Source organism: Nannobrachium achirus, assembly GCF_963921795.1.
Source record: "Nannobrachium achirus genome assembly, chromosome: 10".
In the NCBI taxonomy this organism is placed as follows: Eukaryota; Metazoa; Chordata; class Actinopteri; order Myctophiformes; family Myctophidae; genus Nannobrachium; species Nannobrachium achirus.
Genome location: NC_137819.1, coordinates 8,817,538 through 8,843,719, shown reverse-complemented (window position 1 = coordinate 8,843,719; position 26,182 = coordinate 8,817,538). Strand labels below are relative to the sequence as shown.

The following is a 26,182-nucleotide window of genomic DNA, read 5'->3' as shown; positions in this document are numbered from 1 at the left end:
TGTGTGTGCGTGCGTGCGTGCATGTGTACTTTATGAAAAGGCTCAGTGCAAATGTGAGGAAATGTTTCCAATAAAGGATGCTGATAGTTAATGTCTTGTGTCCATAATGTTTGTACAGAACCAGACTGGGAACAGAACCCATGTAAATGACATGTGACACCATGACTGTCCAAAATGACATGAGAATAATAGAACAGAGAGCATATCTCCACCAGGCCGGGTTGGATACAGTTTCAGTCTTTGACCGATGGTTCAAGACTTATAGGCCAAAATGTAAAGTGGTCTGGTATAGCGACACCATATAATATATAAACATCATGCAGGGATTGGCTTCCTTGACCCATTGATATAGTGTGGCACAAGAAATGAGGCTCTTAGATTAGACACATCCATCCATCCATCCATCCATCCATCCAATGGATGGATGGATCCAATGGATGGCCGTGTTTTTTCGATAACTTTTTTCATTACTTTTTAATAATTATTTTCTTGTATTTAATTTTTTCCATTTTCCCAAATAATTATTAAAAATAAATGAAAAAAGTTATCGAAAAAACACGGCCTGCTCACATATTAGGAAGGTAAAATGAGTCACCAGAAAAAATAATGTGTGTTTTTAATGAATCTATCATGGTTAAAATGGAGTTTGAAGTTACAATGGGTGTGTATGTGGAGAGAGGCCCTACCACTGCTCCCTGTTGAAAGTGGAATATCTTACATATAGTTATTGGAGAAGGGGTCCATGGAGTGCCAAATGGCGTATGCTCCCTAGTCCCAGCAAACCACTAATCCTAGAGGTTCCACACTTGGCATATGTACTGATCAGTACTCTGCCAACGTTATAGGCACATTTGCCACCATCAATGTACTTACATTGGCGTACAGTTAATATAAAACTAAATTATTCAGGCGCTTTTTAGCCAGCTATTTTGCCCAATGCCCGCTAGGCCCACCCAACTGCGCATGTGCCAACAGCTGTCGTACTCTTCGCGTCACATACTCATAGCACGTACTGCTCGCCTGATTATGGATCCCACTGGGAAAGATGGATGGAAACCGTTCTATTTATGCCCAGGCCGTAAGGCCTGAAGTGCACGATAAACACAATGATTTATTGGGTTTTGGTGCACCTCGCGCGGTCCAAGTGACTACAACGGAGCGCTCCCTACGTCCGGTTCAGCCAATCACAAGCTTCAAAAATGAGTCCGGGCCGTGGTTATCCATCTTTCCCAGTACTGCTATGGTGCAGAGTTATCGTCACACAGACACAACCAGCAAACAGGACTGTACATTATATAAATTTAAAAGTAAACACACTGTTCGCTCAGTTCAGCGTCGGCGATGCAATCTCTCAAAGTCAAATTCAAGAAACGACATCGCCTTTATAGGGACAGATCTTCCCGTGTAAAAACATGGGACGAAAAAAAAAGACATCCCTTGGCCGTCATAAACGCAAACACTATTTACGCGTGGTTAAAGCAGCAGCAGCAGCAACAGCATCAACAACAGGTGATTATTTACTTAATTTTGTTCACTTTCTTTCAATACTTGCTGACAGATTGTGATGTTTATTTTTGCTTTATTCACTCTCATTTGTATGACTGTGCACACACGCACGCGCACGCGCGCCGACCACACGTGTGTATACTGTGTCGCGCTTCTAAATCCTGCTTGGCAGAAACAGTGAGACAACGAGAAACAATGTGCACGCACGTGTGTGCGTGCTGTTACTTTTACTCCATGTGTGTGTGTGTGTGTGTGTGTGTGTGTGTGTGTGTGTGTGTGTGTGTGTGTGTGTGTGTGTGTGTGTGTGTGTGTGTGTGTAAAAAAACTGCATATTTAATGTTGAGCTATCCGAAATTTGTATTGCTTTGCTACATCCATCTCTGGGTACAGGGGACTTTTACATAAGGGGCCAGGCCCCCGCAGGGGGCTTTTTTCTAGTCCCTTTAAGGCGAGAAGCTACCACGGGTGCATAGTCTATAGTAGCCAGCCCATAGAGCCCCATTGTGAACCCGGACATTTTGAGTACCCTAAAGTTTTATGTTAGAAATGTTGAGTATGGGTCCCCAGCATGTAGAAACTGCCGGATGCTAACTTATATGTTGAGCAATTTTTGTAATTAGCATAATTAGCTTTAATTAGCATAATCACCTATAATAATGGATAATATGTCAAAAACTGATTGGCTGATTTGAACAATATTGGAGTGGTTTTGGGGGTTATTGAGGATGCTGAATCCATTTCTGACATTTTCTAAATTCAAAATGGCTGTTTTACACCAGAAATGGCCATATACCAACTTAAATTGGGATGATTTTGATCATTTTTTGTTGATTTTCCAAATGATGAAGTGACTATTTTGCTAGGCTATTGTGGCAGTCATTGTTCTAATCATTTTGTGTGGATTGTCTATATTTGGCTTTTGAAATGCAGATAATGTATAAGCATATAAATAACCACATTTAATTTAATTCATAATCAAAATCAACAAAAAAGTATCAAAATCATCCCAATTTAAGTTGGTATATGACCATTTACGGTTTAAAGCGGCCATTTTGAATTTAGAAAATGTCAGAAATGGATTCAGCATCTTCAATAACCCCCAAAACCACTCCAATATTGTTCAAATCAGCCAATCAGTTTTTGACATATTATCCATATAGGTGATTATGCTAATTAAAGCTTATTATGCAAATTATAAAATTGCTCAACATAATACAAGTTAGCATCCGGCAGTTTCTACATGCTGGGGACCCATACTCAACATTTCTAACATAATACACACATACACCCAGGCAGGGGTCACAGCTGAGTGAAATCAGTTTTGGGCAGCACAAATGAGGCAGATTGTGCGTGCGTGTGTGTGCGTGCGTGCGTGCGTGCGTGCGTGCGTGCGCGTGTGCGTGTGTGTGTGTGTGTGCGTGCACTGTGTGTGTGTGTGTGTGTGTGTGTGTGTGTGTGTGTGTGTGTGTGTGTGTGTGTGTGTGTGTGTGTGTGTGTGTGTGTGCCGTTACAGGCAAGAGTTACAGGGAAGAGCAGGGTAGGGGTCTTCAACAGGGGGTCCGGGACCCCTTGGGGGTCCTCAGAGTTACTACAGGGGGTCCTCCAAAACTTTGAGTGATAGAAACATTTGTTTCTCCTTTTTATATTAACCACTTGAACCCGCATATACATATTCTGGACGCTAGATCTACAAGCACAGTGATCTTGTAGATCGGCTATTTTTGGCAAAGATCTTTGGTGTGGAGGGGAAAAAGAGCAGACCAAGTACAGAGTGAAATGTCAAGTTTATTGACATTTCAAGTGGTTAAATATCTGAAAACACAAATTGACATGAATCCAAAATACACTGATGATTGTGCTGTCAAACAATGAAACCATAATGGAATCAATGAAAAGGTTGTGGTTGCTTCATCTCTCTCTCAACTAAGGGGTCCTTGGCCTGAAAACGTTGAAGACCCCTGGTCTAGAGTTACAGCGTGACACAATTGCTGCAGGTTTTCACAGTAACTGCGGTCGCAAGTGGTCGCAACAAGCTCACAACAGCTTGGAGGTACAGTACAGTACAGTAGGCTATTTCCTCTAATGTTTGTCTATATTTGCTGTGTGTGTGTGTGTGTGTGTGTGTGTGTGTGTGTGTGTGTGTGTGTGTGTGTGTGTGTGTGTGTGTGTGTGTGTGTGTGTGTGTGTGTGTGTTTGTGTGTGTGTGTACTGTATGAAAAGGCTCGGTGCAAATGTGATGAAATGTTTCCAATAAAGGATGCTGATAGTTAATGTCTTGTGTCCATAATGTTTGTACAGAACCAGACTGGGAACAGAACCCATGTAAATGACATGTGACACCATGGCTGTCCAAAATGACATGAGAATAAATAGAACAGAGAGCATATCTCCACCAGGCCAGGTTGGCTACAGTTTCAGTCTTTGCCAGATGGTTCTTATAGGCCAAGATGTAAAGTGGTCTGGTATAGCGCCACCATGAAAATATAAACATAATACAGGGATTGGCTTCCTTGACCCATTGATATAGTGTGGCACAAGAAATGTGTCTCTTAGATTAGACACATCCATCCATCCATCCAGCCAGTCAGACAGACAGATCACTTTGTCATATTATAGTGTTATATATTGTATAGGAGGATTGACATACTGTGTGTGTGGAGGTCCAGTTTGATCACTGAAGGTAGGAGGTTTTCCTTTAGACTTGTTACTCTTCATAGACAGTAGGCTGGGTGTTGGAGACTCTGCTCTGTGACTTCTGGAATCATACAAATGTTTATACATTTGAATGAAAAAGTCATTTGTATGAGAGAGTATCACTTTTTGGGGTTTTGGCTCTTCAATGTTGAAACAACAGCAAAAACTACAAACAATAGCAATGGAAACAGTAATAAAAATGATAGGTATAACATAGTTTCTTACATAGATAGATATAACATATAGTGTTACATAGATAGATATTCCAGATATATATAACATAATGTTACATATTAGGTCATGTAAACAAGCAGTCAGTCTGTACAGTGCAGCTTCACCACTGAACACCACATTGTGATTTGTACAACTTCATTCACAAACTGCACACATAGTAACTGATAATATAGATAGAGATTGAACAGGGAGGACACACTGTTATTAATGTATTGTTTTGTAGTAGTTTACACATGCATGAGATCACTTTGTCATGTTGTTATATATTGTACAGGAGGATTGACATACTTTGTGTGTGGAGGTCCAGGTTCACCACTGAAGTTAGGATGTTGTCCCATAGACTTGTCACTCTTCATAGACACACAGCTGGGTGTTGGAGACTCTGCTCTGTGGATGTGATGTTTGTCAGCTTCCTCCATCTTGCTCTCCATGTTGCTCTTTATTAAACCTGTCAAGGTTACAGTCAATAAAATACATCAGAAAACACAACATGCTAGAGATGCATGGCATTAACCATCCGCATCCTTTAGTGTACCGTAGAACAGCGTCAGTAATATATTTGATCTCATTCTGTACAGGGCTTGACATTCACTTTTTGAGGCACTTGTCCTTTGGGAGAAGCGCCTCCATTTGCCTACATTTCCCATTCACTTGTACACTTGGCACAATAAAAATGTATAAAAAACTAGATATTTTACAGTCATGTCTTTCTTAAATGCATGCATAGGACTAGGAGCCAGACATTGAAATAGAATGAATAACAAAAGGACTAGCCTGCATGGCATTGCTTATACTAATTCTGGGTGGCGTTGTGTGGTCTGGTTTATTAACCAGGCTACAAAAGGACTGCCTTGCTTAGCCTCGTAAACCAGCCTCCTCCTGAAATATAGATTTCATTTCCGGAGGAGCACAAAGTCTCTAGGTAGGAGCTGTATTATCGATATACCACTGACATAGGATACTTACATTCAAATATTAATTATGAACCTGCTATGAGGCAACAATATCACCAACATAATGCTGAGACTACAGTAGATGCAGATGCATGCAGTAGCTCTTGTCAACCAACAGGGGTCCTACTAGACCACAGAGACACAGCTGTTGCAACAACAGAACTAACAGCTGGTCTGAGGTAGAAGTTGGAATATCATGTTAATAATACTATTAATTAACATACTCTACCATGGTTAAAATAATGTTTTATTCACTAAACTAAGTTATGGACTGCAGCTTTGAGATGTCCACTGGTTCAGCTGTTCCTTTATTACAATAGATTTTTATTTTATTTTTACAGATGATTTTGATTGCAACTTAATTTTCATTGTAAATACTACATTCACAATAAATCCTCAAAGGAAACCACACCTTATGAAAACTACTTCTCTTTCATATGGCCGGCTTCCCCTAGATCACGTGGTTTACAGTAAACTGGTGAGGTGGGGATTCCCCCTAGAAAGCCTGGCGACGCAAGGTTAGCTGGGGATAAAGTCTCTCTCTTTGCATGTTGTAGATCCGGTCTGGAACGGAAACACTGCCTGTATGCATGTGTGTGTGTGTGTGTGTGTGTGTGTGTGTGTGTGTGTGTGTGTGTGTGTGTGTGTGTGTGTGTGTGTGTGTGCAAACGGCCGGATACAGTAGGCGGGCTCTAGACCGGATCACACTGTTAACTCACAATGGAAACCAAGCAGGTTTCAGCCGTTTAGAAAGGGAAAACTGACGCGGGTTTTAAACCGTCATAATTTCACAAAATCTATGTCACTCATTGCGTTAAATAATATAGACTTAATCATATTCAGAATGATCTGCTCTTATATGTTCTGCTCTGTCTAGACATATGTTGCTGGTGACATGAAACATGTAATAACCACAAGAACAAGTAAAGACAGGCAGAGACAGGGAGTGGTAGCCTATTATTATTATTATTAGAAACCATAAAGTAGGCTAGTCCTACACTGTTTCTGTGTAAAACCGATGGATGTAGTAGCCTAGTGATAAAACAACACTTACTTTACATCAAGTTTAAGTTCTTCTGGTTTGTTTTGTAATCCAATATGTTGTCCAGATGTTCAGATCACTTATTGTCAGGATCAAAATGGTTCCTGTCTGTTTCTACGCACTGTGTTTCTGTTATAGACTACTGTACATGCTGTAGCCCCGCCTGGCTGCCTCCTCCACAGTCTGAGTCATGGATTAAAGGAGTAGTTCACCCCCAAAATGATTACTCACACCATGGAGACTTGAATTCATGGATATTTAGTGGCCAAGGCCACGAAGTGGCAAATGGCCACTCATTGATATTGGACTTTCTCATTATTATTATTCTTCCGCCACTTTTGCTCTAGCGGCTAGACCGTGCAGTCGCTTTTTACGAAACTCGGCAGTATGGCAGAGGACTATGCCAAACGGCTAAAACGCGAAGCTCGCAACAATCGGCCAAAGGGTGGCGGTGTAGGAAGCCTTTGAAAAATGCCAACTTTGAACTGGTGTAGCTCATGCCCTGTTTCAGGTACAGCAATGAAACCTGTATACACTTATGCGTCTCCTCATGACGAACAACTTTTACGCTCTGACTTTTGACCTCTGACCTTTACTTCTCCCACAATTTTGAATTATATGAAAAACAGTAAAAATGTATCTCCTCCTGGGATTTTCGCGTAACGTGCGCAAAACTTTTTTTACATGAACTTTGGACCAATACGGTCTGAAAAGTTAGGCGGATTTTCTTTAAAGCAAAACATTATTTTTTAATAATTCACTCAATGTTGCAGTTTTATGCAAATTATTCTTCTGCCTCTAAATCATACATGCAAAGTGACACGTTCATGGCATTTGGCAAATATGTAGAGGGTTAGTCCAAATATCACTGAAAGCAATCTTACTCCAATTGGCCAAAGGGGGGCGCTATACGAAGCGTTTGAAAACTCAAACTTTAAAGGGGCATAAGTCATGCTTCGTTTCATTTGAAGACATGCAACTTGCTTACACGCGTGCCTTGACTCAAGCGGAAGACATCTGTGTCTTTGTTAAGTAAGCTCCGCCCTTAGATTTTCCGCCATTTTGAGCAGTTTGTAAAACACTTAAACTCGCTTTTATTCCGGAACTTTCGCGTCACGTGCACGGAACTTTTTTTACATGAACTTTGGACCAATATCTAAAGATCTGTCAGATCGGATTTTTTTTTAAATTGAAACATGCTTTTTTAATAATTCAATGAATATTGCAAGTATTATGCAAATTATTCTTCTGCCTCTAAAACATACATGCAAAGTAAAATTTTCATGATGAACTACTGTAGAGGGTTAGTCCAAATATCACTGAAACCAATCTTACCCCAATTGGCCAAAGGGGGGCGCTATATCATTTTGAAAGAAGGTGTCAAGTACATTACATGAAACTTTTTATTTATTTTTATTTTTCAATGACAGGTCCATTATGTGTGACTGCCGTAGTGTAGTGGTCAGTGCCTGTGCCTGATATACGGAAGGTTATGAGTTCAAACCCCACGTCAGGCCGAGTTGTTGTTAACATCCTGGATGCCCATGGCATGTGCGTATGTGAAACTCTTTAATGTTGACACGTCTGATCTAGCTCCAGATCACGTTCATGTTTAAAATGAGCCCTTCTCTACCGGCCGTTATTTTTCTGAAATATGATCACTCGAAAATGTCAGAAATTACATTTACTCAGATTGATTTCACCCCAAGCCTCCAAAATATAAAAAAATAAATCAATAAAATCAAGGCACTCAGCCTATATAGAACTTTTTTTTTAAACAAACATGGTAAACAGAACCTGTGGCTGCCTAGTGTAGTGGTCAGGGCAAATGCCTTTCATGCAGAAGGTCGTTGCATTGAATCCCGCCTGGGGTCTATATAAGCATAAAACCATGACATTTGGTAGACTTTACAGTTTGGTTCCTTGAACAATGTCTGATATGGAGCCTTCCTAAAAATGTCCCCCAACCCCCCTTGATGCGTATTTTAATATCCGCCATTACTAAATAATGTATTTTGCATCATAGATCCTGAAACAAGCATTATAATACAAACTGTCATGTCTACACCTATGTTGTGATTTCCAAGGATTGCAATGATATCATGTACCAGCTCAGTAGCCTAGTGGTTTGAGTGTCTGCCCTGATGCTGGGAGATCCAGGTTCAAACCTGGGACGTGTACCAAAAATTCTAAAACACGGGACCCAGTGCCTCCCTGCTTGAAACTCAGCATCAAGGGTTGGATTGGGGGTAAGTCCCTGCGACATACTAGTGTCATGTCCAGGGGGTGTACTTGTACATCAAGCTGCCATACGCTACAGCAACAGGAGATAGGCTCCTGCCCTATGAGATTCATGGCTCGGCCGATTCATATGGTCTTCATAGCTCAGCAAGGCTTACTATGTACATCATCAAACTGTGCATAGTATCACAGTTTTTTTTTATGTCTGTTGCATATAGGCCTACAGTCTTTTGCATACATGTTGTGTAGAGGCCAATTTGTGTTTTTACCTATAACCACCGATTAGTGTAAAACTTTGTATGCACACTTCCCAGAGGCCAAGGAAAAACCTGTGCCCTGCATTTTTCACATCTGCCATTTATAGCGCCACCAGAAGGCCGACTTACAGTATGTAAAGCACATTCTTCGATATTACTCCTTCATATTTTATCTGAAAATCACACAAATCAGTACACAGTATCTCTACAGATATCATATCCATATAATAATTAGGGAGATAGGTCAGTCAGTCAGTCAGTCAGTCAGTCAGTCACACAATGCATTATCTATTCACTCGCTTCAGCGACTGATCCCAAATTTAACATGGCATTGGCCATTAGCATTATACACACGGTGACGGAGCCCGAATTTCATTTTTCCCAAATTCAAGCTATTTATTAGCGGTTCTTCACCACTTCTGTTAACTCTACAGCCTGTTTCCAGGGTTACGGTCCGTTCCTCCAGGCCATGGGATCTGTAGCCCCGGGCCCACACACACCTCTCTCACAGTTAGGAATGTTGCAGTGAGAGAGTCTCTCTCTCTCTCTCTCTCTCTCTCTCTCTCTCTCTCTCTCTCTCTCCATGCATGGGTCACGCATGCACCGGGTGATGTGTGTCTCATCTTCCAACGGGTATGGAAAAGTCCTTACATTATGATGCTCCCACATATTCTCACGCACGCACCAGTTACAGTTACTTTCCCCATAACCCACACTCTGCACATATTTTGCAGCACATATCTTCGAACGGGTAAGGTCTAGTTCTATCTAATTGGCTAAAATTGAATTCCAAGGTTTGCAGGATTGCTCCTTTTTGAACAAATTGTCTCAAACGCAGCCTGCTATGTGTGTGAGATTTTGCACACACATTCCCACTAGGCCAAGGAACAGATGCCACCCTTCTCACATTGGCCTGTTATAGCACCACCAGCGGGTCAATTTTTGCAAAACACATTTTTGGAACAACATGTCTCAAATCCTGCATGCAGCGTCCGATTGCCGTGAAATGCCCAAGAACACGTGGTACCCTTTTCACTTTGGCCTATTATAGTCACCACTAGGCCAAAAAAAACTATCTGACCTGCCGGAGTCCTGTTCGGAAGAACACTGCTTCTAGTTTTTCTTTGATATTCTTCTTTGCTTTCCCTTGATGCCTTTTTGCTTTCCTGCTTTTTATGCCTTGGACACTTTATCGCTGCTTGCAGCTATATTCTTTTTTGTTTTTGTTTTATTCCTAAGACAATAATTTGATTACAATAAATGTTACTTCCATTGATTCTGGATGGTTACAATGCATTTGGGTCCCCATGCGGAGTCCATGGGGGTACATTTACTATGATCAAAAATTTCTCTTAGGATTGCGATAAATACAAAAAGATATCATTGACCTCAAATTTCCATTGTGTGAGTAGTCAATAAAAAAAAAGTCATTTTGGGGTGAACTACTCTTAGAGGCCGCTGGCTCAGCTTTACTGCACAGTCAGGAAGTGAGAGAGTTTTGCATCTTGCAGAGAGAGAGAGATAGAGGGAGAGGGAGAGGGAGAGGGAGAGAGAGAGGGAGAAGGAGAGGGAGAGGCAGAGAGAAGGAGAGGGAGAGAGAGGGAGAGAGAGGGAGAGGTACTCTAACTAAAGTAGGCCTATTTATACTTTTATACTCTAACTAAAGTATTTATACTTTATACTCTACAACAAACTAAAGTATATATACTTTATATTCTACAACAAACCAAAGTATTTATTGCGACTGTAGGTCGCAGTTTAGTATGTGAACCGTCACAGCTTGTCTGTCTGTAACGCCTGACACTCTAGTTCCCCTGACACATCACTGTGACATCACAGGTGAAGTGACATAACAGTGATGTCAGATACTCTGAGCACGGATCTCCATATATGGCATAAAAGGCTGACACATCACTGTGACATCACAGTGATGTCAGATACTCAAAGCAGGGATCCTGCTTTGAGATCCATATGTGCATAAAAGGGATCTCCATATATGGGTATAAAAGGAATTGTATGTATGATGTCAGACGACAGAATCCATATATGGCCAAGAAAGATGGCCAAGACAGATGGGGCGACCTCGCTTTTCACCCTTAGGCGTCTTACTGGTATTATTAGTAATAACAACCATAAGTATGGAAACTGTTTCTGTGGAAAATTAAGTGGTTTTAGTAGTGATATTAAAACAACTCTTACTTTAGGTTAAGTTTTAGTCCTTTTTTTGTTTTGTAATCCAATATGTTGTCCAGATGTTCAGTTCACTTATTGTGTGTGTATCAAAATGGTTCCTGTCTGTTTCTACACACGGTGTTCTGTTATAGACTACTGTACATGCTGTTGCCCCGCCTCCTCCTCAGTCAGGGAAGTGAGTGAAAACAAACTAGATTATTGTCTCCACCAGCCGAAGGCATGGGGGAGAGTATGTTTGTCTCCACCAGCCGAAGGCTGAGGGAGAGTATGTTTTCCCCTCCGTCCGTCCGTGCGTCCGTCCGTGCGTGCGTCCGTCCGTCCGTCCGTCCGTCCGTCCGTCCGTCCGTCCGTCCGTCCGTCCGTCCATGCGTCCGTGCGTCCTCACAGTTTGTGTGCACCTAATCTCAGTCGCCGTTGGCCCGGTCGCTGCCAAAGTGAGCACACACATTCCCTGGATGCCAATCTAGAACCTCTGCCCTCATTTTTTCAAATGGGCCTTTTCTAGCGCCAACTAGTGGCCGATGTTTGCTAAACACATTTCTGTGCACTACTCTTACAGATTTTGTCCAAAAATCCTACAAATCGGTAGGCAATATCTCGACAGTCATGTGATCGACACGGATCTGTCCGATTTTGCATATTCCATCCTGATTGGCTAAGATTGGCTTCCAAAGTTTGTGGGATTGAGCTGTTTTGAACAAAATGCCTCAAATCACAAACGCAAAGTGCAATTATCATGAAATCGCGCACACACGTTCCCACTAGGCAGAGGAAGAAATGCCACTTAATTTTTTTTAATCAGCCTCATGGTGGCGCTATAACAGCCCGATTTGTGGTTTTACCTATAACTCCACCGATCAGTTTCAAACTTTGTAAGCGCACTCCCTAGAGGCTAAGGATAAACCTTTGCCCTGCATTTTTCACATCAGCCTTTTATAGCGCCACCTTTGGGCCGACTTATGTAAAACACATTTTTGGATATTACTCCTTGAGATTTTATCCAAAAATCATGCAAATCGGTACACAGTATCTTTATAGTCATGTGATCAAGTCCGATCCGTCTGATATTTCACATTCCATCCTGATTGGCTAATATTAGCTTCCAAAGTTTGCAGGATTGCTCAGTTTTTGAACAAAATGCCTCAAATCATCAACGCAGCTTGCGATTACCGTGACATTTGCCACATATATTCCCACTAGGTCAAGGAACAAATGCTACCTTTTTAACATTGTCCTGTTATAGCGCCACCAGCAGGTAGACTTTAGCAAAACACATTTTTGGAACACAATGCTTGAAATCATGCATGCAGCGTCCGATTGCCATGAAAGATCTAAGGTGAAGAACATATGCCACCCTTTTTACATTGGCCTATTATACAGTAGCACCACTAGGATGCACGGCCTGGTGGAGACCTGTGCTCGGAAGAGCACTGCTTCTGGTTTCCCCTTCGTCCGTCCGTGCGTCCGTCCGTCCGTGCGTCCGTGCGTGCGTGCGTCCTCGCAGTTTGTGTGCACCAAATCTCAGTCGCCGTTTGCCCGGTCACTGCCAAAGTGAGCACACACATTCCCTGGATGCCAATCTAGAACCTCTGCCCTACATTTTTTAAATAGGCCTTTTCTAGCGCCACCTAGTGGCCGATGTTCGCAAAACACATTTCTGTGCACTACTCTTACAGATTTTGTCCAAAAATCCTACAAATCGGTAGGAAGTATCTCGACAGTCATGTGATCGACACGGATCTGTCCAATTTAGCATATTCCATCCTGAATGGCTAAGATTGGCTTCCAAAATGTGTAGGATTGAGCCGTTTTGAACAAAATGCCTCAAATCCCAAACACAAAGTGCAATTATCTTGAAATTGCGCACACACGTTCCCACTAGGTTGAGGAAGAAATGCCACTTCAAATTTTTGAAATCAGCCTCATGGTGGCGCTATAACAGGCCGATTTGTGGTTTTACCTATAACTCCACCGATCAGTTTCAAACTTTGTAAGCGCACTCCCTAGAGGCTAAGGATAAGCCTTTGCCATGCATTTCTCATATCAGCCTTTTATAGCGCCACCTTTGGGCCGACTTATGTAAAACACATTTTTGAATATTACTCCTTGAGATTTTATCCAAAAATCACACGAATCGGTACACAGTATCTCTATAGTCATGTGATCAAGTCCGATCCGTCTGATATTTCATATTCCATCCTGATTGGCTAATATTGGCTTCCAAAGTTTGCAGGATTGCTCTGTTTTTGAACAAAATGCCTCAAATCATCAACGCAGCTTGCGATTACCATGAAATTTGCCACACATATTCCCACTAGGTCAAGGAACAAATGCTACCTTTTTCACATTGGCCTGTTATAGCGCCACCAGCAGGTAGACTTTAGCAAAACACATTTTTGGAACACAATGCTTGAAATCATGCATGCAGCGTCCGATTGCCATGAAAGATCTAAGGTGAAGAACATATGCCACCCTTTTTACATTGGCCTATTATACAGTAGCACCACCAGGATGCAAGGCCTGGTGGAGACCTGTGCTCGGGAGAGCACTGCTTCTGGTTTCCCCTTCGTCCGTCCGTGCGTCCGTCCGTCCGTGCGTCCGTGCGTGCGTGCGTCCTCGCAGTTTGTGTGCACCAAATCTCAGTCGCCGTTTGCCCGGTCACTGCCAAAGTGAGCACACACATTCCCTGGATGCCAATCTAGAACCTCTGCCCTACATTTTTCAAATAGGCCTTTTCTAGCGCCACCTAGTGGCCGATGTTCGCAAAACACATTTCTGTGCACTACTCTTACAGATTTTGTCCAAAAATCCTACAAATCGGTAGGAAGTATCTCGACAGTCATGTGATCGACACGGATCTGTCCAATTTAGCATATTCCATCCTGAATGGCTAAGATTGGCTTCCAAAATTTGTAGGATTGAGCCGTTTTGAACAAAATGCCTCAAATCCCAAACACAAAGTGCAATTATCTTGAAATTGCGCACACACGTTCCCACTAGGTTGAGGAAGAAATGCCACTTCAAATTTTTGAAATCAGCCTCATGGTGGCGCTATAACAGGCCGATTTGTGGTTTTACCTATAACTCCACCGATCAGTTTCAAACTTTGTAAGCGCACTCCCTAGAGGCTAAGGATAAGCCTTTGCCATGCATTTCTCATATCAGCCTTTTATAGCGCCACCTTTGGGCCGACTTATGTAAAACACATTTTTGAATATTACTCCTTGAGATTTTATCCAAAAATCACACGAATCGGTACACAGTATCTCTATAGTCATGTGATCAAGTCCGATCCGTCTGATATTTCATATTCCATCCTGATTGGCTAATATTGGCTTCCAAAGTTTGCAGGATTGCTCTGTTTTTGAACAAAATGCCTCAAATCATCAACGCAGCTTGCGATTACCATGAAATTTGCCACACATATTCCCACTAGGTCAAGGAACAAATGCTACCTTTTTCACATTGGCCTGTTATAGCGCCACCAGCAGGTAGACTTTAGCAAAACACATTTTTGGAACACAATGCTTCAAATCATGCATGCAGCGTCCGATTGCCATGAAAGATCTAAGGTGAAGAACATATGCCACCCTTTTTACATTGGCCTATTATACAGTAGCACCACCAGGATGCAAGGCCTGGTGGAGACCTGTGCTCGGGAGAGCACTGCTTCTAGTTATCAGTGAAACAAGTCCATACCTGCCAGCCCTCCATTCAGCAGGAGACTCCTTTTATTTCACCCATGTGTCAAAGGCCCACACCCCTCACACACCCCACTGATATGCAGCCACTGCCATTAATGTTCATTTGCGTCATCAAACTCCCCAAATCCACCAGAATACAGGAAATTACACCTGCCTCAGATCTCTCTCTCAGCTAAGGGGTCCCTGCTTCATCTCTCAGCTAAGGGGTCCCTGTTTTATCTCTCAGCTAAGGGGTCCCTGCTTCATCTCTCTCTGCTAAGGGGTCCCTGCTTCATCTCTCTCAGCTAAAGGGTCCTTGGACTAAAAAAATGTTGAAGACCCCTGCTTTAATATGTAATTCATACGCAGTTTTAAAGTTTTCTCAAAAACCAAACACAAAAATCTCTCCTAAATGCATAGGCTACAGTGTGTTGTATGAATGTCAATGTGGGGCCTTAAGAACAAACTGCAATACTTATGATTAGTTGACTTTCCATCACCAAACTTTATGCACATGTACAGCTGAGGATGCTTTTTACACTCTCTTTGCTCTTTTGCCTTTTGCACTCGCTTTCCTAAGTCATTATTACTTATTAATTTATCTTTAGATGTGTTGTGTTTTTGTTGTTCTGCTGTTATTTTATATATACTGTACCACTGCAGTACCACTGAGCGGAAGCCAAACCAAAATAAGTTTTACTCCTGTACAAAAGACCTAACAATAAAGCCTTGACCTTATGTGTGTGTGTGTGTGTGTGCGCGTGCGCGCGTGCGTGCGTGGCTGCGTCGCTGCGTGCGTGCTCGCGTGCGTGCGTGCGTGCGTGAGTGAGTGAATTGAATGCACAATCAATCTAAAGCACCTTGGATAAAGGCGCTTTACAAATGCACCATTTACCATTTTCCCCTCAAAGACAACATACAAGATGCAGCTGAGAGGGAGTAGGCGCTTGTAGAGCCCCACACTTTACCACTTCCTGTTTGCAACAGCTTTCACTAAAAAAGGTAAAGCTGAGACAGGGGGGAAGCACACACACACACACACACACACACACACACACACACACACACACACACACACACACACACACACACACACACACACACACACACACACACACACACACTGGTTTCAATTTATTATGTATTAAGAATAATATTTAATGTATTAAGAGCTCCTTAATGTAGGTTGGCATCACTGACAGTCTGTTTCTATGTCTGCATTGTGGTATTGATATTTTTACTTGAAGTAAATAAGAGTTTTCTACTTTCCCACCACTGGTTGTGAGCCGTGACTAACGGACACTAGAGGGCGTCCAAACAGCAGTTTTCACTCAATTACAAGTGAACGTCTCATTTCACAAGTTTTCAAAAAATGTATTGCTATCTTTTGAAAATAGCAGATCTACAAGTGGTGTGAGCTTGTAGATCTGCTATTTTCAAATAGCCAATGTATATAAAGTGTTGAAAGTGAAGAGGTTTTGTAATAATAATCAAAATCTACAAGGTAACTGTAACTGGTATAACGTTTTCAAAACAAACAAACAAACAAAAAGGCATTTTCCCAACAGATCCAACCTAGTTATTATACATGACCAATGAGCTGTGGCCATGTTGTCATGACAGCACTATGAATATTAATACACAGGAACAATGACAGACTGTCAACAATCAGTTTATTAAACAATTATTACTTCTACACATGATCATACAATAACATGTGAACAATGAGAACAGCATCACATTAATATTCAATGAAAGCAAAATAATGGAATGAGTGAGGAAATAATGATCTGATAATGAATCAATGAATAAACAATGCTTGATTTGAGTTCATTAACAACACATTCAGTAGATTTTTGAATCCAGAGTGATTGACAACATTCTGACAAAACATATTTACATTTTCATCAACAAATACAAATTAGACTAAAATGTCAGGGAGGGACTATAGTGGACAAGAGATCCAGTAGAACTAAAAGAAAGGTCATTTTATGTTTGGTTGCACTCGGGTGTAGCTCTCCCTGAAAACAGCCGATCTACAAGTTCACAACGCGTCAAAGACAGGATGTGAGCTTGTAGATCAGCTATTTTTTTGGCACAGAGCTCAGTATAAATCAGGCATTACAACATCATCACAGCCCTCCAAGAATACATTTTAGTCGACTAAATAACCTGTAGATTTTGTCAACTAAAATGTTATGACATTTAAAGAAAAACAGAATTACTAAAATATGACAATAATTTTCTGTCAAAATGAACACAGCTCACAATGTGTTGCTTTGTGATTGTAGATCTTAGCTATTAGACAGCTTGTAGATCTGCTATTTTCACCCAAGAGAGCTGGTGTAGAGGTGGGGGAAAAGCAGGGGACCAATTACAGAACCCTGGGGAACCCCAGTCAATAAAGCTTATGGGGTTCAAGTGGTTCAGTATAAAGGTTTATATACAAGAAACAATATTGATACTGCGACAATTACATGATCAAATATAATATAATAAGAGAGAGATATAATAAGAGACACAAGTATGACACTGATATTTACATCATCATCATTGATGGACAGTATTTATGATACATATTTATAAATGTGTGGAGTGGAGGTTTGTGCACTTCTATCTGATCTAATCTAAGATCTAAAGCTCCCTGTGGTGATGACTCATTTTATACCATAGAGTTTGTCATTAACATGGATTTGACCAGGGACCTCCATTTGAACATATTTGTACCAGGGACCCCCAAAAAATATTTCACTTTTTTTGCAACGCGTTGTGAGCTTGTAGATCTGCTGTTTTTGAATAGCCAACATACAAATGGATAAAGTGGTTCAAATGATTGTGATGCTATGTTAACTACTTTTCCTGGGGACCCCCTGGTACGCAGTCCATGACCCTTGTGCGGTCCCCAGACGCATGGAGGTCACCGAACACCACTCTGACACGAAACGACCAAACGACGCGCTATGAGCTTGTAGATCTGTATTTTTTAATATCCAGCCACCACCCGCCACCCACCCCCGAACGATAATCTTAAAGTGGTTAAAATGTTGTTTTTACTGGGGACCCCCTGGTACACAGTCCATGGCCCTTGTGGGGTCCACAGACGCATGGAGGTCACTGAACACCACTCTGACACGAAACAACCAAATGACGCGCTGTGAGCTTGTAGATCTGCTATTTTTTTTAAACCATGAACATTTGTGCAAACCTTTGAATGTATATTTTTCAAAACAAACTTTGTTCCTGGGTGGTCCCTGAAACAACATATTTTGAGATGGGGGTCCGTGACCAATTACATGTCATTTTGGGGGTCCTTGACAGTTTGAGGACCACTGATTTTGAAGAATCGGGTAAAAAATATTCAAAGACCTGCACAAATTTTCACGATTTTTCAAAAATAGCAGATCTACAATCTCGCAGCGCGGCACCGCTGCGCTGTGAGCTTGTAGCTCTGCTATTTTAGGGGAAATGTTTGTTTCTTTTATATAATTTGTAACATTTTTCAACGACACAAATGTTGTCTTATGGGGGTCCGGGGTCAAAGGTCAAACACATGGGGGTGTTGTCATGACAACGTCAGAGAAACACTGAATCTACAGGAGCTGCAATGTGTGATGTCACTGTGCTGCTGATTACATCATCATGATGATGTCACTGTGAGTTACTCAGGCTCAAATATGGAGTCCATTAGTCACCATGACAACCTGCACTCACTCAAACATGTTGAGTAACCATGGCGACCTGATGTCACCCTCACATAGAGACTCTATCTCTGCTCACACAGACACACTGAGGAGTCAGAGCACACATAGAACCCAGCATAGAGAGGTTCAATGAATGTGTTGTGGAAGGTGTACAGGTGTGTCAGTGAGTCAGAGGACATTGTGTAGAAGGACAGGGTCCCAACAGGACAGTCCACAAACACTGCTACTCTGTTGGAGCCCCTAGAAGCCCTGACAGGGAGGACAGTCTTCTTATTATTGTGTCTGACACTGTAACTGTTACCACTAAGACCATCACAGTCCAGTCTCCAGGACATGTTATTGAGTCCAAGCCTACAGTCATCACCACGTCCTTTCCTGCTGATCCCTCTATAAGTCACTGCTATATTAACCCCTCCACTGCACTCTACCTCCCAGTAACAGCGTCCAGTCAGACCCTCTGTACACAGAACCTGACCATATACATCAAACCTGTCAGGATATTCAGGATATGATTGATCCTGTCCCCGTGTCACCCTCCTGTTGTTCTCAGACAGAGAGAGGTATCTGTATGCTGTGTTTGTGTCCGGAGTGAGACGCTGGAAATCTGATGAGAAAACAACACAGTAAATATTAAATACATCATTCACTGACTGACTGACTGACGCGCGCACACACACACACACACACACACACACACACACACACACACACACACACACACACACACACACACACACACACACACACTTGAAATAAGACCTGGAAGCGGCTTTAACCATTATTTTATACTTTAACTAGGCCTAATGAAAAATAGCAGATCTACAAGCTCACAGCGTGGCACCCGTGAGCTTGTAGGTCTGCTATTTCTTATTTTATTTGAATACATATTTTTAAAAGCGAACATTTGTGACCGGAACAAGATATTTTGAGATGGGGGTCCGCGGCCAAACGCGTGTCATTTTGGGGGTCCTTGACATGAAACAGTTTCAGAAGCATTGATTTGGAAGACATTTATAGAATGGGGTGAAAATATTGCTGTGAGCTTGTACGTCTGCTATTTTGACCCCTGTGGGTGAAGCGGATGGATGGAGGTCCTCGCACCCTAGTCTGACACCCAGTGACCAAATGACGCTCTATGAGCTTGTAGATCTGCTATTTTTGAATAGCCAATAGAAAGCAGTATTGTTAAAGTGCATGAAATGTTGCGTGAACTAGTTTACTGGGGACCCCCTGGTAAGCCTCCAAGGACCCCTGTGGGGTCCCCGGAAGAGTAGAGGTCGCCACCCACTACGCTGGCACCCAGTCACCAAATGACACAGTATTAGCTTGTAGATCTGCTATTTTTAGAATAGCCAATAGATATAAACAAGTATAAAATGTGGCACAAACTAGTTTACAGGGGACCCTTGGTGCAAAGTCCGTGACCCCTGGGGGTCCGTGGACGCGGGGGGATTCCCGCCAACTACTCTGGCACCAAATGACCAAATGACACCCTATGAGCTTGTAGATCTGCTATTTTAGCATAGCCAAAAGAGAGCAGTATGGTTAAAGTGCATAAAATGTGGTGTGATCTAGTTTACTGGGGAGCCCCTGGTAAGTACCCAAGGACCCCTGTGGGGGCCCCGGACAGGTGGATGTCGCCGCCCACTACTCTGGCACTCAGTGACCAAATCTCACACTTTGAGCTTGTAGATTTGATATTTTTAGAATAGCCAATAGATGTGCTCTAAGTATACAACGTGGCACAAACTAATTTACTGGGGACCCCCTGGTGCACAGTCCGTGACCCCTGGGGGTCCGCGGACGCAGGGGGGATCCCCGCCAACTACTCTTGCACCAAATAACAAAATGAAGCCCTATGAGCTTGTAGATCTGTATTTTTGAATAGCCAATAGAAAGCAGTATGGTTAAAGTGCATAATGTGGCGTGAAATAGTTTACTGGGGACCCCCTGGTAAGCCCCTATGGGGTCCCCGGACAGGTGGATGTCGCCGCCCACTACTCTGGCACCCAGTGACCAAATAACGCCCTATGAGCTTGTAGATCTGCTATTTTTAGAATAGACCATAGAGAACAATGCTCAACATATAAAATGTGGCACAAACTAGTTTACTGGGGACCCCCTGGTGCACAGTCCGTGACGCCTGGGGGTCCGCGGACACAGGAGGGATCCCCGCCAACTACTCTTGCACCAAATGATCAAATGACACCCTATGAGCTTGTAGATCTGTATTTTAAATAGCCAATAGAAAGCAGTATGGTTAAAGTGCATAAAATGTGGCGTGAACTAGTTTACTGGGAACCCCCTGGTAAGCCCCCAAGGACCCCTGTGGGGTCCCCGGAAGAGTAGAGGTCACCGCCCACTAGTCTGGCACCCAGTGACCAAATGACACACTATGAGCTTGTAGATCTACTATTTTTTTATAGCCCATAGAGAACAAAATGCTAAAAATTTATACTCAAATTATAAAATGTGGCACAAGGTAGTTTACTGAGGACCCCCTGGTGCACCGTCCGTGACCCCTGGGGGCCGCGGACACGGGGGGGGGGGGGGTTCCGCCAACTATTATTTTAGCATAGCCAAAATAGTTGAATTATGAGTTAATATGGTTAAAGTGCAAAAAATGTGGTGTGAACTAGTTTACTTTACTTAAGCACCCAAGGACCCCTGTGGGGTCCCCGGACAGGTGGATGTCGCCGCCCACTACTCTGGCACCCAGTGACCAAATGTTGTGCTATGAGCTTGTAGATCTGATATTTTTAGAATAGCCAATAGAGAACAATGCTCTAAGTATAAAATGTGGCACAAACTAGTTTACTGGAGACCCCCTGGTGCACAGTCCGTGACGCCTGGGGGTCCGCGGACACAGGGGGGATCCCCGCCAACTACTCTGGCACCAAATGACGCCCTATGAGCTTGTAGATCTGTATTTTAAATAGCCAATAGAAAACTATGGTTAAAGTGCATAAAATGTGGCGTGAACTAGTTTACTGGGGACCCCCTGGTAAGCCCCCAAGGACCCCTTTGGGGTCCCCGGACGGGTGGAAGTCGCTGTCCACTCTGGCACCCAGTGACCAAATGACGTGCTATGAGCTTGTAGATCTGCTATTTTTGAAAAAGCATGAACATTTGTGTAAACCTTTGAATGGTATATTTTTCAAAGCCAACTTTACCCCCGGGGCTCCCTGGAACAAGATATTTTGAGATGGGGTCCGCGGCCAAACGCGTGTCATTTTGGGGGTCCTTGACATGAAACAGTTTGAGAAGCACTGATTTGGAAGACATTTATAGAATGGGATGAAAATATGGCTGTGAGCTTGTACGTCTGCTATTTTGACCCCTGTGGGTGAAGCGGACGGATGGGGGTCCTTGCATCCTAGTCTGACACCCAGTGACCAAATGACGCGCTATGAGCTTGTAGATCTGCTAAGATGAACTTTTGTTTAAACCTTTGAATGGTACATTTTTCAAAGCCAACTTTACTTCCGGGGGTCCCTGGAACAAGAATGTTTGAGATGGGGGTCCGTGGCCAAATCCATGTAATTTTGGGGGTCCGTGACATGAAAAGGTTCGAGGACCACTGATTTAGAAGAACGGTTTAGAATGGAATCGGGTCAAAAATATTCAAAGACCTGCACAAATATGTTTCTAAAATAGCAGATCTACAAGCTCGCAGCACGGCACCGCAAGCTTGTTGATCTGATATTTTTCCCCACACATGGACGCACGCACGTATTAGTAACCTTTCTTCTAGTGTTGATTTCGTTGACTAAATGTTTATCGACTCGCTTTTTTCACCGACGAAAACTAAATAAAAACTAAGCTCTGACTAAAACTAAAACTAAATATTTATACAATTTTGTCAACAAATAAATACTAGAATAAAATGTTAGGGAGGGACTAGTGGAGAAGAGATGCAGTAGAAATAAAAGAAATGTTGCTGAAAATAGCAGATCTACAAGCTCACAACGCGTCACGCTGCGACACGTTACAAAATACATCACGTTGTGAGCTTGTAGATCGAGTACTTTTCAAACATACTGCTTGTAGATCTGCGATTTTTGTCTAACTTTCAAATATAGACAATCTAAAAGCTCACAACGCATGGTGAGCTTATAGATCGGTTGTTTTGGAAATATAGCCAATCTACAAGCCCTCTGGTCCATATAATGGAATCTCTGCCATCCTGGATTCCAGCATCAACATGTCAACTCAGTCAAATGTGAGCATTCTTTAATAGAAAACATGTTTTATTAGCCTGTTATTTGGTGGTGTGTTTAAACTTAGTCTTGCTGGTGTTAAGGACCAGGCCAAGAGCAGAGAAACCTGAATTCCCTGGAAGCTCTCCTGAAGAGTTTTCAGAACAGCATCTGGGGAGGAGCCAACCAAGCATACAACAGTGTATAAAATGTTAATGTGTGATATTGACACAGACAGATACTCACATCTGGTAATGAGTTGAGGATTAAGCCAAGCTTCTCCTCCATGTTTCACTCTAAGTGAGGAAAAACATATTTTGTTCAATCTGATTAATCAAATACTAGGGCTGTCAATCAATTAAAATATTTAATCTGAATACCAAGACCTCCAACGGAAACAAGACAGCAAGGGCTTTTTGGGATGTTCCTACTGGGCTGTTTTACTTTTTTTGTTTTAGTCTTTTAATTTTATTGTGAAGGTGTCTTTGCTTGGGAGATAATAAGCTATATGAGCCTTTTTTCAGTGGCATGTTATGTTTAATCAAACTACAACAATACGTTTACCTCAGAGTTTGGAATGGACCACAGTTCAAACACCACAGTGCATTAACACTTTTGCTGCCCCTTACTTCGAAGGGATGCTTGGTGCCTTGGTGCCGCGCCGCTTCCTCCATAGGCCGCTGCTATTATTTTGAAGGGCCGGGCGGGGTTGTTTTTGCGCCGATGGATTATCACTTTACTTCAACGTTTAGCCCATCTAGTCACATGACATGTGTCATATGACAGTGTGTCATGACGGCCGCCATCCGAGCCTAGTTTGTGCTGTAAACATGCCAGCTTTGGGATTAAATAGTCGATGTGGACTGGACCGGAGCGCCGTATAGTTAGTAATAATTATTTTACTGTAAATACAGTAAGATTGACGAGGAGCGTTGTCAACGGCGTCATGATATTAACCCTTTCATTGACGAGGAGCATCAACAAAGGCAGCTGAAGTGTTAATTGCACATCAAAACAAATTGTGCCATTAAAAGGAATGTGCATCAACTCTTAATTATCGCGTTAACTTTGACAGCCCTACTAAACACACAAATACAGTAAGTACACATCTATGTGTGACTTTGTGTCAGAGTGAATACTCTGTTCAGAGACACATGAGGGAAACACTGCCCATTCAGTGCACTAACATGGACACAGCTCAAGTCTACTCACTTGCAATTCTCCAGGACTGGAACATTCACCATCATGTTGGAGCTCAGGTCCAGCTCTCTTAGGGAGGGATGAGAGCTTACAGCTGAGACCAGAAGTTCACAGCATCTCTCTGACAAGTAGCAGCGAGCCAGTCTGAATGAAGAATGAAACATCAGATTGATTGATTGATTGATTGATTGATTGATTGATTGATTGATTGATTGATTGATTGATAATCATATTTGAACTGGGAACCCCCACCCTGACAAGCACTTGGACCACTTGGAGCTATTTCAGAATGTTTGCCTCTTCCTTCCAGAATATTTGACAATTTGGTAAATCTTGTTTTAAAGTCAATAAATTGTACCTTTATAAACATGCAGATACCCTGTATACACTTATACGGTATGTTGCACATTAAGCTGGGGACGCCCAAAAATAGTTTTGGGACTCCCTTGGGGTCACACGTTGAAAATAGCAAATCTACAAGCTCACATGAGCTTTGTGTCAGGGTGCCCTGAGACAAAAAAGTTTGGGAACCCCTGGAATAGACGACACCTCTTGACAGCATAGAATGACTTTACGGAAAAATATATACATTTTAATATCAAAGATTACAACCAGCAGTTAACACTTTCCATGCTACTGATTACTGGCCTGCACTATTCCGATTCCACCATTATAAACTACTATTTTCACCAGTCTTTCTAGCTCTACTGAGAATTATCGAAAAGACAAAAAAATGTCACCCAGTATCTCAAATAAAGTGCAACTCGAGCACTTTCACCAGAAGTTAACCAGAGGTTTCAACGATGTTTCATTGTTGAGCTATATTAGTTTTAAAAATGTCTGTTTTTCCCCAGAGGAGGAAAACAAAACGGAAACCTGAGAAATTGGCCCTTTTATGAATGACACTTATTCAAACATTTCTCTCTCTTGAACCTTTTATTTGTTGGCTTCTGTGACATCATACATGTATAAAGTATTGTTGTCAGTCAAATCAAAACAAAAAAATATGTAAAAAAGATTTTCTTTGGGTTTTTTATAAAGAAATAACGTTTAGTGTGAAAATCTATAGGCCTAGTTGTTTTACAGTAGACCTATGTACTCTATGCCCCTCCCCTGCGGATGACAACACAGTCGTGTGCACACCATAGGTGCACACACCGCACGCACACACCGCACGCGCACGGACCACACGCGCACGGACCACACGCACACACGACGCGCACGCACACAGAAGAAACACCGCTTGTTTGTTTGCTAAAAATGACAAGCGAATCTAACGCAGGATTAGGATGAGCCTTCCGTAACGTATGTACACCGCACGGCGCACGCACACACACACACACACGACCGCACGCACGCTCAGGCACGCGAGGCTCGTGCAGAAGTGAAAACAAGTTAGCTCAGCTGTTTGATTGCTAGCATGGCAGCTAAAGTGCGATTCAGTGCGAATACAGTAAATCTGACTCAAAGGCAGATGGATTATACTTTCGTCGGTGACACAGCCTGGTGAGTGGCCCTAAAACTACAACTACAACCACTGGATTGGATTATAAACTTTGGACGCGTGGAGTAGCAACCGAGACCACGAGCTGCTGGTTCGCTCTATGCAGCTCCTCTCTTTATCAGACTGCTGGGAGAACGCCCGCCTCTTCGCCACTTTTTACCTTTTTTGAACATTCGATCAAGAAAGCAAAGGTCCCATGACAGTCCCCCATCTGTCCACTCTCCAAGCGTGGAAGAAAGTCGAAGCAGCGTGTTGAAATAAAAGGTTTAAATCACTAATTTATTCAGACAGTCCCCTGCATTTTAGCATTCCGGGGAAGGTTGTCACGTGGTATAGACACGATGCATACTGGTGGGGAAAATAATGGACTGGCTGACATCATGAGTGATATAAACTCTTTATTTCAACACGATGCTTGGACCTTCTTCCACGGTTGAGAAGAAAACAGATGACAAACCCAGAAAGGGGAAAATAGCAGTTCCAAAAAATGCATCAAAGATATGCACAGATATAAGAAGTATCTTATATATTGTTCTGTAACTGTATATGGGTTAACATAAAGAAATGCTTTAAGTTAACCATTTAACAGAGTTAAGAAGCTCAACTTGGTGAACTGTGGCAGTTGCAATAAAATAATTTAATCTGGAGCTTTGAAAAACATACAGTATGTTCTTTTTAGTTTGACTCCAGATACATATGGTGAAAATAGCCAAACAAGCTCCCAACGCCTCGCAGTGAGCTTGTAGATCAGCTATCACAAATGTTGCCTCTTCAT

General features: G+C 42.4%; 1 protein-coding gene across 6 annotated transcripts in view; it reads right to left on the bottom strand.

The window, feature by feature from the left end:
* Window positions 1-26,182, bottom strand: part of LOC308293352 (NACHT, LRR and PYD domains-containing protein 12-like) — a 93,165-nt gene that overhangs the window by 20,733 nt on the left and 46,250 nt on the right. The window contains exons 14-16 of one of the 6 annotated variants that reach the window (XM_080735826.1): window positions 23,916-24,047; window positions 22,950-22,999; window positions 16,551-19,108 (exon numbers count right to left, since the gene is read on the bottom strand). The exons of the other annotated variants lie outside the window; for them this stretch is intronic. Coding sequence (XP_080591952.1) covers window positions 18,567-19,108; window positions 22,950-22,999; window positions 23,916-24,047 — 724 coding nt within the window. The 3' untranslated portion in view covers window positions 16,551-18,566. Of the gene's footprint in view, window positions 1-16,550; window positions 19,109-22,949; window positions 23,000-23,915; window positions 24,048-26,182 lie in introns of those variants that run through there. 6 annotated transcript variants of the gene reach the window in all.